This window comes from Zeus faber, assembly GCF_960531495.2.
Source record: "Zeus faber genome assembly, chromosome: 8".
Lineage (NCBI taxonomy): Eukaryota > Metazoa > Chordata > Actinopteri > Zeiformes > Zeidae > Zeus > Zeus faber.
Genome location: NC_137195.1, coordinates 28,669,642 through 28,685,370, shown reverse-complemented (window position 1 = coordinate 28,685,370; position 15,729 = coordinate 28,669,642). Strand labels below are relative to the sequence as shown.

Genomic DNA, 15,729 nt, shown 5'->3' with positions numbered 1-15,729 from the left:
GGAATAACTTGTTTTGTCCGAGGTCCTTCTGCTCCCTTTGTAAGACAAAAACATGGTAGAACCGGCTTGTCATCTCTCAAACACCTCCCGGTCTACGAGGAACGTCTTGAAATGGCTTTCAGGGTGGAGAGCGTGAGCGGGGTTCGACATTTCACTCCAGGTGGCACAGCACAGCGGGGCCGAATTGTTGCACCCGTTCGCAGGTCGGTCAACATCACTCAAAAATAAGCAGCACAAGGAAAAATTACGACAATAACAACTACTAACAACAAAATGTCACATCTGTGAAGACGCAATGTGCTCAGTTGGTGTTATTGTTTATCTTTAATGGCACTGTCAGTGGTGTGACACAGGCCTTGTACTGTACGTCCACTTGGGTTGCTGATAATGTTTCCCATAATCGCATAAAAATGGCCCCCAAACAGCTTTTGCACGACTGTATCTGTCAACCAACAACTTCCATCTTTCAAATGTTGCATCTATAACCATGCACTTGTTTTTTTTCCCTCTGGGACTTTTGGGTTTTTCATTCCATGTTTTATCACTCTCTTCTTGATATTTGTTATGATGCCTATCCAGTACACCAACACTCAAAATCAGCAAAAAATAAATAAATAAAAGAAATACATAAAATGGCTGCACCATCTCATGTCGATGGTTAAATTTGGCCTTTTGCAAGGCCAATTCCAATACCAATAGCAATTAAAAATGTATATCGGCGCATAAAGAAAACTCATTACACACAGCTTTAGAGGTATTTCGGTATCTAGGTAAAGGTCGTTTTTTTCTTTAAGAAATGTCGCCTATTTCACCGAGATTCAGACATGAAGGTCAACGCCAATTTTGTCCCTGTGTGTCCAGTACCGAAATAGCAACGGGCTGCAGGTTAATTGTGTTAGCTCAGTGCAGGGCTGTGGAGGGAAACAACCAGGTCCTGCATCTCCAAAACTGAGCTATTTAAAGGAACAGTTCCGATATTCTCTTTCCGAAGTTGATCCTCGTTGCATCCTCACCGCTCATGTAGTAGGTAGGTGGGTTTCATTCCCCCGGCACTCCAGCCTCCCCTCTGCGCTGGACGTGTGGCATATACAGGAGTTCAATGCAAGTGATGGGGGGGGACAAATCCACAATCTGTGTTCAGTGCAAAAAAAACTCACTTCATATTTCTGAACACGACATGACACAGCAGTCTGACTTTGCAGATTCCAAGCGTTATCTTTTTTATTTTTTAATTGTTTTACGATGTGTTTTTATCATCTAAAAGTAGATCGTACGCAAAGATGAGAAGACGACATCTCGCCTCAAGAAAAGCGATCGAAATAGTTATCTGCCAGTTTCTGTAAAACAACCTTGTCGTATATCTCAAGGCAATGCGGTTATACAGGTGTGAAATGAGTGTAGGTTAAAAAGTGTAATGTTTCTCTTTTGGTGGCTGCCATTTTCTCAAAACTGTTCATTTTCGACCTGACACAATTTGGCAGGTCACTCATTTGGGTGAAACCACACTCGGGACAGGTATTTTATAGCATTTGAATCATCATTTTGGCTTTGTCTGGAATAAAGAGTGTGTTTTTTTTACACTCCACTGAATGCAGATTTTGGATTTGTCCCCCGTTGAACTCCTGATGGGAGTGCTACATTAGGGGTGAGTATAAAACAATGCGTCTCGATTCTTTGTGAATACTAAGAAGTAAAACATTATCCATCATCTGGGCGCAGTGAATATCAGCTGCGAAAGTCCACTCCTGCTGTCGGGTCGCCATCGACTCAGATGAGTTTGGTCGACGGCAATGTTCCGACACGAGGCATCGCGGCTCAAACCTGGCAACCCCTCAAAACGGTACCAGCGGGTTTTTTTTTTTTTTGTTTGTTTTTTATTATTATTATTTTTATTATCGCCGTGTTGCTCTGGCGGCGTGCTGTTTCTTTAAACGCCTCCACCCCTCCTTCCCAGTCAGTGAGTGGATTGTGGGAGATTCAGCGCCGCGGCTCCCAGTGGGACCCGGGAATCCGGTTCAACAGGATACGAGGTGGACGCGTTCAAAATGCTTTCCCCTCCATTTGGATTCCCACCAAGAGATACGTGAGAAGGACACACGCGGATCGCAGACAAGCCAGCTCGCTGTCCAAGTAGTCGTGGTTTTTTTTTTTGTTTTTTTTTTTCCAAAATAAGAACCTGAAGCAACAAGTGCGTCGTGAACCTCTTACCTGTGAGTTTAGTGTCGTCGGACGTGACGCTCCCTTCATTCTAGCGGCTTAACAAGGACGCACCAGGCTACATATCGACGATGGTGACTAGTTTTAACTTGTTATTTTGACATAATGCATTAACAACACCAGTAGACCAACCTGTCATATTGCACTAACATACACACAAAAAATACGATTCTGATTCTGATTCCTTCAGCATCTTGCACTTATATCTCGTTGAATTTTGAAGCAGGACATCGTGCACAGAAGTTGCAGTCGCTCCAATGGATGATGTCTGCTCTGAATAAATGTAAATGTATGTTATAGTTTATCTAACTCAGTTAAACATTTATTTTTATTCCCATTTTTTGCAGGCGTCAATTTGGGATTTTTATTTACAATTCTCCTCCCCAATGAAGTGAGTCCCCCGCACACCTCACCTCCAGCCCCAGGAACAGGTGGCTGCCGGGGGGCGGGGGTCTTTCTTTCCTCGGGGATGGGGAACCAGGTGGAGAAACTGACGCACTTAAGTTACGCCGAGGTGCCGACGTCCGACCCGCACGGCTTCGAGCCGGCGGAGGACGACGGTCCGCGGATCGGCGTGTCCTACATCTTCGCTGCCGACGACGACCAGGAGGACAACTTCGACGTCGTCCCGCCGCTCCCGCGCCTCCCTTCTTCTTCTTCTTCTTCTTCCTCTTCCTCGCCCCGGGAGGAGAAGCCGTTCGACCCGGGGGACGAGCTGGACTGCGTGGTCTACCACCGGGACGAGTGCGTGTACGAGCGGAAGGGCTCCGACGCGGACGCGATCCTCCTCTCCGCGGAGATCCTCCTAAACCGGTGCCGACCCGGCGACCTGCTGGAGTTCGTGGCCGCCGGGCACTACCCGCACTGGGCGGTGTACGTGGGCGACTTCCAGGTGGTGCACCTGCACCGGTCCGAGGTGAAGTGCGAGTTCCTCGTCGACGCCGGTCAGGGCAAGAAGGGCCGGATCGTGAACTGGCTGTACCGGTACCGGGCACTGCCGGCGGAGGTGATCCTGCGCAACGCGCTGGACCAGGTCGGTGCCCGGGACCGGGACCTGCGCTGGAGGAACTCCGAGTGCTTCGCCGCCTGGTGCCGCTTCGGCAGACGCGAATGCAAGATCGGCGGGGAGATCCGCATCGGCAAGCAGCCGTACCGGCTGAAGATGCTCTTCTCCGAGAAGAAGAGCCACACGCTGGAGTTCCAGAGCCTGGAGGACGTGATCATGGAGAAGAGACGGAACGACCAGATCGGCAAGGACGCGGTGATGCGGGAGCTTGCCGACCACCTCAACTCCGCCGAGGACCTCAAGGGTGATGGAAATTCCGTGGGTTGATGAGAGTGACGGTGTGGGATTCTACTTGGGGTTCAATCTGTGGTCTGAAAGACACCTGGGGGTCTTCGAGGAGCAGGTGGGTGCGTAAAAGGTATTCTGCCTGCCTGCCCCCTGGGGTGCACATCTGCAAAAAAAGTGGATTAAACCAGACTATCCAAAATGACTCATAACAGAGACAATTTGGACATTTTTTGTCTGCTGGGGGGGTTACTCAATGCATCCCCTCTTAAAAAAACTCAGGTGTCTGGAGACTACTTCTGTACCCATTCCCACCAAGTGGTGTTTCCATGGCTGTGTATGATGTGTAGAAATTACCCTTTTGATGGCTTTATTTCCCCAAATCCATGCAACTACACCTATAGATACTCCACAGCCACCAGTGTGCACTTTTATTGATTAATGCGTTTTAACAGTCATTTTTTTGAGAAGAAAATGATTATTTGTATGATGGTTTGTGTATATACAGTATATGGAAATAAATATCTATATTTGGCCAATTGGGGCTTTTATTCTATTCTAGTATAATGACTCTCAACCTTTTTCATACCAAGGACCCTCAACTTGATACTTTTCTGGGTCACCTCAATCTGAGAAGATTTTTATTTATTTTTTGTTGTTTGTCAGACATGATTCACTCCAAAATTCCATAGTGGTCAGAGAGATAACAGTGACACGATGATGAAAACAGAAAATATTGTACCTTCTCTCAGGAATTAATGGTGAATTTATAAGTAATGATTTTGCTGGGGACCCACATGGAACCACTTGAAGGATCCTTTCGGGGTCCCTGAACCCCAGGTTGAGAACCGCCAGTCTAATGAACCTGATTTATTCAGGGGCGTTAGCTGGTATCCCAGGTAATAAACCAGGAAACACGTGATTGAGAATATTGGAATGAAGTTTAACAAAGGACTTGTACTCCTAAATCCATTGAAATAACTTCAGAGAAATTTGAATGTAGTGCCCAGCCTGGCGGTTTTAACCAGTCGTGGTGTGTCTGATCTTTGAAACCTGTACTTCCTCTCTGAAATTGGCTGACGCAGCAGTTTTTAAGTAAACATCATGGAAGCTCCCTGAAAGAATGTGAAACATATCTGTTGTGATTTGTGTTGCACCCACGCTAAATGCCAAATTCTGTTCTAGTTATATACCCCTATGATTGGTCTGTTTTTTGGGAAGGGTTTGTGTATACCGCATTTTAAGGTTCTAATTGAGTGTTTTATTTGCGTTGCGCCCAGTGTTCAATTTGCATGGATTCAAACCCAGGCGGAAAACACTGAACCCTCCACAGGCTCAGAAATCCGTCGTTACCTAGATACATAAGTGCATCTAAATGTACTAATAGCAAATTTTTGGTATTTTTTCACAGTTTTTAATGACTTTTAGGGGTGTTTTAATCTCCAGAGTTTAAAAATGCTTTTCTGAGATGTTGCTTAATTCAAGATGAATTAGTTGTAGACTAGGAAGTCCTAGACTAAGGTCTTTATGAACTAGTCAGCTCCTTCTGTCCAGTCTTGGACAGAAGGTCTTAGTCCAGATAATCTATTTTCTCTGTTGTCAAAGTTGACCTGGAGGCCCACGTCCATTAAACCAAATAATTATTTGTTTTGTTTGGAGAAATGCACAGCGGATCCGATGGAAGAGATGATCATATAATGAAATCCAGCACATGCTGATGTCAGCTCGTGCAGAGAGTAGAAAACAACATTGGAAACCAAGCGTTCAGAGCAGTCGGAAGCCTCAGCATTTTGCTTACAGCGATTACTTGGCATTGTTTTACCTCATTATTTGATATATATATATATATATATATATATATATGTATATGACAGAAAATAAGGAAGAGCATAATAGGTCCCCTTTAAGCTTTCACTTATACCTAGATGAGCTCTAATCTACCTCCTGGAAATCATATTATTTTAATATGTGTTTTAAACCATGACTGAGAAAGGCCATTTCAGTCAGTCCAGATTAAAAGTGTGAGTTAGTCTAGGATTAGGCCTGATCTGTCTGCAAAACCGCCCCCTTTAATGAATTTATGTGGCATTTATGTGGCACGATAAATACTATAAAGGAATCAACGACTCAAGCAAAATGAAGTTGTGCAATTTGACAAGAGATTGTTCATACAACTGATCTGATGACGTGATGAAAATAACATTGCAATATGAATTAATGATGAGGAAAAGTCATGCAATGCATATTATGGTAAAATATGATAGGACAAACTGTTGTGCTCAAGTTATTCATGGGGTGGATTGAGTTCAGAGTGGACGCATACAATTCTTCATTCAGATAAGGTAGTTTATCTGTTTATCAGTTTGTCAGTTTGCCTGTGTCTTCATGGCGATAACACCGTGGTTGTTATTCTACAGGTACCGTCCCCCCAGACTCATTGCGGGATCATCAGCAGTGCTAGCGAATGGGAAGCTGCTGGCCACATTTGCATTTCTTCAATTCTCTGTGGTCTGGCACAGTGATCAAATATGAAGTGTGTGTGTGTGTGTGCAAATTTATGATAAACAGTGAGTGACGATTTTGATCCCCCCCCCCAACACAATCCGAGCTGCATTCACGGATGAGCACTGCGAAACCAGCAGTCGAGTGGCAGAATAGGTGATATTATCATTCTCCTCATGTATCCATCCATCCATCCCTCTATCCATCCATCAATCCCTTTTCAACTCGCTTGCCACATGCATCCCAATACTCGAGCCAAGTCAATGCAGAGCCAAAGCCTGCTGTTTGACTATTTGTTATCCATGCAGGGGCATTAGCCTTCGTTTTTGTTTTGTCTGTACTTACACAAACCACCCCCCTGGCGCCCCAACCCTTACCACAAAAAGGCATTTTTTTAAATGATGTCTATGATGTCAGTGGTTCAGAACGGGTATGAGCCGTTTGGCAGCTGTAATTGAGTTCAACTCAATAGATACAAAACGTCCACAAATGGGAGCTGGGACATCAAATTAGATTTGATATCCATCTACGAACCTCTAATTCCCCACCCACAAGAACGCACACACACACACACACACACACGGACACACACAAACACCGCGCCTGCAGTTTGGATGAGTTTACTTTGGAGAAGATTCCATCTGACAGGCCCACGGGAAGTTGGGGAGTTTATTCTCAATGTAACCTCGGGCAATGGAGAGATTGCTATCCGGCTTGGGACGTGGTTGCCAGTTAGCCACCGTGCTCACCAAAGGATGCATGAGTACCCACAGAAGGGGTTCTCCTGTCGGCAAGGCGAGGCGGCAAGAGAATCCCCCCCCTCGGTTGTTACTGGGAAGCGTCTTTGTACTGCCCAGGGATGTGGCTTTGAAGGGACAAGGCCGATGGAAAACGTCTTCCCATTTTTTAAACTAGGGAAAGACGCAGATTTATTAATGGCTGTCGGGATGGCGGAGTGCGCTCGAAAGATAAGATATTCAGATAGATTGCCACGATCGCTCCAGCTTCAGATTAACGTATTTAAAGTCTTATTTGACGATGTGTGCTTTGTTTAATCGTTTAATCATCTCTGACATTGAGATCAGTCCATGTTTAGCCACGTACGTTTACTTTTTCCCCCAACACTGTGGCTGGCTGGTGCGAACTTGAAATATAAAGTACATATTTGTTTCTCTGCCAGTGCCACACAGGAGTGGTGCTGCGGTGCTCTGGGGCTTTCCTTATCAAGTTCTAACCGCCCACGCAAGTGGGGCATTGTGCTTGTGTTTGGGAGGACAGTTTCATTTGACATCAATTAGAGCGGGCGTAATGGATTTCTAAAAGCCCTAGTAACTTTAAAATAGCAACACCGCGTTTGTCACCAGTCATTGAGCCACACTGTCACCTAACTTTACATGCCTGTAGCCAGCTTTGTGAAAGGGGTTGGGTCTATTTTCATTTACAAGTACAGGAGATATTACTTAAGGCAGTGTTTTTCAACCACTAGAACACCAGTTTTGCCATCAGTGCTCGCCAGGTTTGCTGTGAAGTTCTTTCAAATTCCCCTTAGAAAACATGAATAATGGAAGCTCTTGTGTTGCAAGATCATAATTGCAAGGCTTTATTATTTCATCAGTTACAGCCAGAATAGCAGCTCTGCATTCAAAAGAGCTCAAGTTTCACACTGAAAGTGACTATTAGTAGCGATGAAAGGTTGAACTATTTTTTGAGATTTGATTATTGACGACTCATTAAAGAAGAAGACTTGTTCAATTTTCTGGCTAATTATTCATTTGAATCGGTTGGTGTAATGCACAGTGAGCGAGGGAGGACTTCCAGTGAACAATGAACGAGAGTCAGAAGAGTCGGTTTGGCTCTGAGTCGTGAATGGCATTTTCCCAAGAATCATTTAATTATTTCAAAATAATTTATTTTGGTGGAATGTATAAATCACGTTCAACATGAGTCATGCCTAACACTGAGACCTTTTATTGTCATGGACTTTAATTCAGTTCTCAGTAATTCTTTTCAGATTCTAAATCAAAACAAACAAACTCGCTCGCCCACTCTTTTGTTGGAATGGCTTCTGACTCCCGACTCATTAAAAAGAGTTGTTTGCTACAGACGAATCGTTTGCAAGTCTTGTATCGCTAACTATTAATTGGCCATAATAACCTCAGTTCTAGAGGTTTGTGGCATTTTGTGACATTTTTAGTGATTAACAGGATAGTGGTGTGCCGGAGTTCGGCATATTGTCAAAACACTGTTCATCCAATTTAGATGAGTGTGTTGTCCATCTCTTATTTTCCAAGAAAATATGCATGCACTGGCCCTGTGCTTTCTTTTTTAACATGACACTACGAAATTATGGGAATCATGGGAAAATGATCCAAGAACCGGACCGAAAGATTACAAAACCTATGTGGCAGTAACTGGAGTAATTAGTCACTAGAATATCAACTTAGGAGATTTTATTGACAGATTGAGTGATTGATGGGACACATCTTGAATATTCAGTTGTCAAACATTATGCAACATACATTATTGTACTTTTTTCTCATAGGCTTGCAGAGGCAAGTTTAGCAGTGGCTGTGTTCTTATCACAGCCGGCTTGGCTTGAGTCAGACCTTTTGTCATTTGAGGTATTTGGGACTGTTCTGTCGGAACTTTCCTCTCTATCTACCACAAGCAACCCAACACAGGGTTAATTTGCCTCCGGGATGGTTGTTCTGTGTTTACTGTTCGAGTCTCGGGCTTCCGCTTGTCATTCTTTATTGTCCCAACATGAGGACCGTGGCTTGTTTTCTTAGCCGCACAATGGAAAAGTCCATCACTTCTTCCCTTTTCAGGAGTCGCTCGGAGTTCCCATGGCCAGCGCTCCGATTCAAAATGACATCCTCGCTAAGTCTCGTTTGCAAGGTGTTGGTGCTTTGCCAACTGCTCCTACTTGGACTGCCAAACAATATTGGGGGGGGGGGCACCATTTTTGTATGCAAGAGTGCCCGGCAAGACGGGCCGATCCTCTCCCGCCTCTTTTGCCCTTTTCCATTGTCCTTGACAGATTTAGTTTAACAGGACAGAGGGGCGGAGCAAATGGAGATACACATTTCTGTCAGAAAGAAGGAATGCAGAGGAATAAAATGAGACAAGTTAGTGATAGAGTGCCTATACTTTTTCTTTCAAGTGATACACGACAGGGGATCGGGATTGGGAACAGGACCTGCCCTTTAATTGCGAGACGACAAGTGTAAACAAGGCTCGTTTGAGGAGATCGGCTCTGTGGAATGCAATCAGGCCCCTATCCTGTTTGCACTGTCATGTCCAGTCATCCGGACCATGTCTGGTTTGTGCAAGCACAACCCCAGGAAAAGGAAGTGCCTAAATAAGCCTCGTGCGACAAAGCTAGCCCCATTTGATCGGACGAATAAAGGAGGGAGTAGCCAAGGGCTAGGATACACAGGGTGGGTCGGGTGCAATGCCAGCCAGCCTGGGCCTGCTGATCCCCCCTCTGGCGGGGAAGGAGCTGGAGCTGGTGCGGTAGGTGGAGCGGTACTAAGTAGATATAGTTGGGCTCACCTCTACGCACAGCACTGGCTCTGGAACCAAACTCCTGGAGAGGGGCTGGACTCTCTCCTTTTCCGGAGTTGCCCAGGGTGAGAGGCGCTGGGCGGGTGTCGAGATACTCACGAGCCCCCGGCTGAGTGCCGCTGTGTTGGAGTTCTCCCCAGTGAACGAGAGGGTCACCTCTATGCGACAACAAGTTGCTAAGGGGAAAGCTCTAACTGTTGTGTGTGCTTATGCATCGAACACCAGGTCAGAGTATTCTGCCTTCTTGGAGTCTCTGGGTGGTGTCCTGGAAGGGGCTCCGCCTAGGGACTCTATAGTTCTACTGGGAGATTTCAATGCTCACGTGGGCAACGATGGAGAAACCTGGAAGGGGGTGATTGGGAGGAACAGCCTGCCTGATCTGAATCCGAGTGGTGCTTTGTTATTGGACTCCTGTGCTAGTCATGGATTGGCCATAACGAACACCATGTTCGAGCATAGGGTGGCTCATAAGTGTACGTGGTACCAGACCACCTTAGGTCCAAGATCAATGATCGACTTTGTGGTTGTGTCATCAGATCTGCGGCCGTATGTCTTGGACACTCGGGTGACCAGAGGAACAGAGCTGTCAACTGATCACCACCTGGTGGTGAGTTGGATCAGATGGCGGGGGAGGCTGCCAGACAGACCTGGTAAACCCAAACGTGTAGTGAGGGTAAACTGGGAAGGCCTGGTGGATGTCCCTGTCCGCGAGGTCTTCAACTCCCACCTCCGGAAGAATTTTTCACGCATCTCGGGGGAGGCTGCGGCTTCGGCAGTCACCGAAGCAAAAAGGTGTGGGAGGAGTTTGGGGAGGCTATGGAGAAGGACTTTCGGTTGGCCTCAAGGAAGTTCTGGCAAACTGTTCGGAGACTCAGAAAGGGAAAGCTGGGCTTGGCTCAGGCTGTGTTCAGCCGGGGAGGAGAACTGCTGACCTGGACTGGGGATATTGTCGGGCGGTGGTAAGAGCACTTTGAGGAACTCCTGAACCCGACAAATACATCCTCAGGGGAAGAGTCTGAAGACTTGGGGGAAGTCTCGTGTATATGCCTGGCAGAGGTCTCTGAGGTAGTAAAAAAGCTCCTTGGGGGCAAGGTGCCGGGGGGGTGGATAAGATTTGCCCTGAGATGCTGAAGGCTCTGGACATTGTTGGGCTGTCTTGGATGACACGCATCTTCAGTGTTACATGGATGTCGGGTACAGTACCTGTGGAGTGGCAGACCGGGGTGGTGGTTCCCATTTTTAAAAAGGGGGACCGGAGTGTATGCTCCAATTATAGTGGTATCACACTGCTCAGCCTCCCCGGGAAAGTTTACTCCAGGGTGCTGGAAAGGAGGCTCCGGCCGATTGTCGAACCTCAGATTCAGGAGGAGCAATGTGGATTCCGTCCTGGACGTGGAACACTGGACCAGCTCTTTACCCTTGCAGGGTTGCTGGGGGGGTCGTGGGAGTTTGCCCATCCAGTCTACATGTGTTTTGTGGACCTGGAGAAGGCTTTTGACCGTGTCCCTCGGGGGATCCTGTTGGGGGTACTGAAGGAGTATGGGATACCGGGGCCGTTGGTACAGGCCATCCGGTCCTTGTACAACCAAAGTGAGAGCTGTGTTCATATTCTCGGCACAAAGTCAAACACGTTCCCATGGGTGTTTGACTCCGCCAAGGTTTCCCCTTTTCCCCCCGATTCTGTTTGTGATATTCATGGCCAGTATCTCAAGGCGCAGCCGATGTGAGGAGAGTTTGGGAGCCTCTGAACTGCATCTCTGCTTTTTGCAGATGATGTGGTTTTGTTGGCTTCATCAGACTGTGACCTCCAGCACAGGCACGTCCAACTGGGAGGAGACCACGGTGTAGGCCTAGAACACGCTGGAGGGATTACATATCCCAGCTGGCCTGGGAACGCCTCAGGGTCCCCCAGGAGGAACTGGAAAATAGTTGCCGGGGAGAAGGGGGCCTGGAGCTCCTTGCTCAGCCTGCCGCCACCGCGACCTGGCCCCGGATAAGCGGAGGAAAATGAATGGATGGATGGATGAAAAATAGCGAACCTATCAATTTAAACTCATGCATAATTACTTTTCACAATGGTGTTTAAATAATAAGTAAGTAAATAATAGTCAATAGCTAGGGAGTCAGTAAAACCTCTTGACAGATAAATTACTTAAGAAACACCCAAATGAATTGAAAAGCAATGTTGATAAATGTTGCAATAGCTAGAATCCTCTGAGAAACCCTTGTTTGTTATTAAGATCATAGCCTTGCCGCTGTCTTTTTGGATGCAGTCCACACAAATATCAGTGACTCAAATCCCAGTCTTTAGAAGCGCCCCATTTTGTTCCCCTTGTGCCTTGTCAGTGACTGTCAAGGACAGTGCAATTAGATTTAGTTAAATGAGTAACTTATTTCATTCCTGCAAGCTTGTTAGTTCCTTTCTTACTCACATACTTTGTTACATTCTTTCTTTCTTTCTTTCTTTCTTTCTTTCTTATTATTATACACAATAAATTAAGATTGATACAAACAAATATGATGATATATAAAATAAATATATATAATATATGGAAAGATAAATTGTGTATATATAATATAATATAATATAATATAATATTAAAAATAGAAAAGTATAAGTATCAAAATTATATGAATTATTGTTATCGTCAAATTTGATCAATGACAAAGCTTCGGCACAGAAAATGTCCCCTTGTCCTCCTTGTCTCCTGTGATTTTGTTTAACTGCTGAATCTCAGACTGGTCCAACAATGATCAGACCTGACCTTACAAAAATAACCACTCCAGTGATTATCAGATTTTCTATGCTATGGGTAGATATCCTCGTAGTGTACGTGCACTGGTGATGCTGGGGGGCTCCGAGTCCACAGTTCAAGCAAATCAATCCTCTCTAAACCACAATACATCAGCTCTGATGACCTTTGCTGCCGACTTCACCGTGCTGTCCCGCCAAACCAAGCGTAAACTACGACATCCGTATCACTGCCGGGTGACACTTTGACGGAAGCCTGGCTCGGAGGCAACGCTGATGAGGTTACGGAGTAAATGACATTTTACATTCTTTGTGTTGGCCTGAGTGTCATGCACACACACACACACACACACACACACACACACACACAGTGTGTTGCAGTGGTGTTTTTTTTAAGAAAAGCACCCCTGTTGATGTTTCACTACTGTGCACCCAGTGTATGAGAAACAGAAACAAATGCACGCACGCACACACGCACTCACACACACACACACACACTAACACACACACAGTGTGTTGCAGTGGTGTTTTTTTTAAGAAAAGCACCCCTGTTGATGTTTCACTACTGTGCACCCAGTGTATGAGAAACAGAAACAAATGCACGCACGCACACACGCACGCACGCACGCACTCACACACACACACATATACATACATTACATACAGCACGTGCGCTATCCCTGAAATGAAACCTTTGTTATCTAAACAACGGTAATTACGCCTCCAATCACCCAGATGTTCTATTTCCTGCCACACCCACTTCCACAGCCACTCCATGTCAACGCTAATGTCGCGATATTCAATTTCGATTCTCACAGACGCCTCTCCCTTCATCCTTTGTGGGGGTGTCCATTGTGGGTGCAGGTGTGCTCAGTCGCAACCTAAACATCCTGCTGGCTCAAAAAAAAAATATGGAAATAGCAGAGAGACAGACAAACAGAAAAATAAGGGTAGCATTTCTGTGTGTGTGTGTGTGTGTGTGTGTGTGTGTGTGTCAACAGTAAGCAGAGGACTGCTCCCGCAGGCTAGATGTTAGCCGCTGATAATGAACTGCCGTTGAAGCTGATGGAGGCAAAGCCAATTTACTCAAACTCGGCGGCTGTCCGTTATAAAAACCTGCATCCACCAGATAGAACAAGATGTGGAATCTGCATTGGTATTTTAAAGACTTGAGATTGCTCAGTCTAGACTCAACCCGCGGGGAAATACTAATAATTACAGAGAGAAATAGAGAAAGCGACAACAGGTCTGGAATCGACAAAACGATCAGTATTCCACTGAGGAAAAGTCGCAGGCAGGGCTTTTATATACTCGTTCAGGGGCCCTGGTGATCCTTTCAAAGGACAAAATGTATTTTTTCTTTCTGATTTCCTGTGATTTTGTAATTACAAGATGGCAAGAACCGCAGCGTTAGTCATGAGTAATCGATGCAGTTATGTGTTGTCGTGTACAGTACAGTAAGCTAACATTGGGGATGAAGTCTCCAGAGTTCCTGAGAAACGTTTGACTGCTGTTGAATAAATTGCCATCACTATGAAATGAAATGGTTTGAAAACTGAACTAATACAACTAGATTGCTGGAGTTCTAAAGTGCAGGGGTTCCCCAAACTGTTTTACGGCAAAACTTGCTACGGAGAGCCTGAAATTCTTTCACAGACCCCTAGGGGGTTTGACACAGTTTGAAAGCAAAATTAAGCAACGCAAATAAAACATTTAACTCAAAATCCCCAAATATTGTATTTGAATGCATAGAAAAACAACAACAAAACAAAAACATTTACATATAGAAGTAATCTTGCTGCGGACAGCCTGAAATTCCTTCACAGACACCTGGGGGCGTGGACCCCAATTGGGGAACCCCTGTTGTAAACTAACCAACTGAAGACAGACAGACAGACAGACAGACAGACAGACAGATAGACAGACAGATAGACAGTTAGATAGATAGACAGACAGATAGACAGATAGACAGACAGATAGACAGATAGACAGTTAGATAGATAGATAGATAGATAGATAGATAGATAGATAGATAGATAGATAGATAGATAGATAGATAGATAGATAGATAGATAGATAGATAGATAGATAGATAGATAGATTGATTGATTGATTGATTGATAGATCCATCATCCCCAGAGTGTAATTGCAGTGTCAGCAACAGCTTACATGAAAAATAGCCAATAATAATCGTAAACCAATGGGATAAAGATATCAAAAAGAAAATGGCAATAAAGTGTGACACGATTACTTTTTCACAATAATATGACAATATACACTAAACCTAATAAACAAAATATAACCTAAAAAAAAGTATTTTATTTTTTTTAACATGACTCATAAAAGTAGTTTCATTGCAAGTATGAAGTAAGCACAGGAAAAGGAAATCTGTTTATCCAGTCAACTGCAAGTGGTGATGTTGTTTGTTTTGCTTTATTCGTGTGATGTTGCTGCAGATATCTAGTTCGGGGGCCACCAAAACCCCGGTCACTGGCCCAGTCCCGGTCACTGCCTCCCCAGTGACCTCCCTCCTGTTGCCGGAGATGCTTTATGACATCACGACGCAACGCTGTCCAACTCTCAAAATTCATTTAAGCGCAAATGTACGGTAATATGTATTAAACCCCATTTAGCCAAAGCGGGACAGAGGAAAGGCTGTGTTCTCCACGTAATTGATTTAATTGCGGTTTATTGCCATGGAATTACAAGACTAATTAGGAAAATGTATTACAACCCCGCATGATCCGTTCGATACGCGTATACACACCCCGATCGGGAATACCGCGGCCTGAGCTGGGGAAACAGGCACGGGCTGAAAAGGCAAAATCACAGTGATTCAGCGGAGCCTTCTCCTGTGGACGGAATAACAAAGGAGCCAAGTGGGGAACACACCTTGGGGTCTCCGGGGAGCGATGGCGAACAATAGTCAATGTGTGTGTGTGTGTGTGTGTGTGTGTGTGTGTGTGTGTGTGTGTGTGTGTGTGTGTGTGTGTGTGTGTGTGTGGCCTCTGTGACACAGCAGGACACGGTGTTGGTTTGTGTATTATGTGTTTATTATGTGTGCATTATGTGTGTATTATGTGTGTAGTGTTTGTGTAGTGGAGAGGCTGGGCAGACACTCTGCAAATAAACAGCTTCCAAGTTCTGTCTGGGTCCCACCGCACAGAGGGTGCACCGTTGCTCTTTGGGTGGGGGGGGGGGGTAGGAAGGATGTGAGGAAAGCTGCCTTATTGTTCCTCGGCTTTGATGGACTTCAGATTGTTTTTCGATTTGTACATACAGAGACAGCATTTTCCCTCCAAAACGAACCATCATTAGATGTTAATTTTGCCGTACAACCTTTCCCATTAGATGACGAAGGCACCGCACAAATGCCTTCTCAAAACCTTTCACTAGAGTT

At 45.3% G+C, this 15,729-nt stretch overlaps 1 protein-coding gene across 1 annotated transcript; it reads left to right on the top strand.

Moving 5' to 3' along the window:
- Nucleotides 1–2,058: 2,058 nt before the first annotated feature.
- Nucleotides 2,059–3,955, top strand: lratd2b (LRAT domain containing 2b). Its single transcript, XM_080005759.1, has 2 exons — nucleotides 2,059–2,291; nucleotides 2,565–3,955. The coding sequence occupies exon 2, from the start codon at nucleotides 2,687–2,689 to the stop codon at nucleotides 3,548–3,550; it is 864 nt and encodes a 287-aa protein (XP_079861885.1). The 5' UTR covers nucleotides 2,059–2,291; nucleotides 2,565–2,686; the 3' UTR covers nucleotides 3,551–3,955.
- Nucleotides 3,956–15,729: the final 11,774 nt, after the last annotated feature.

Bases quoted from the DNA above. Each gene is read 5' to 3' on its own strand.
- lratd2b (XM_080005759.1), top strand. From the start codon at position 2,687: ATGGGGAACCAGGTGGAGAAACTGACGCACTTAAGTTACGCCGAGGTG.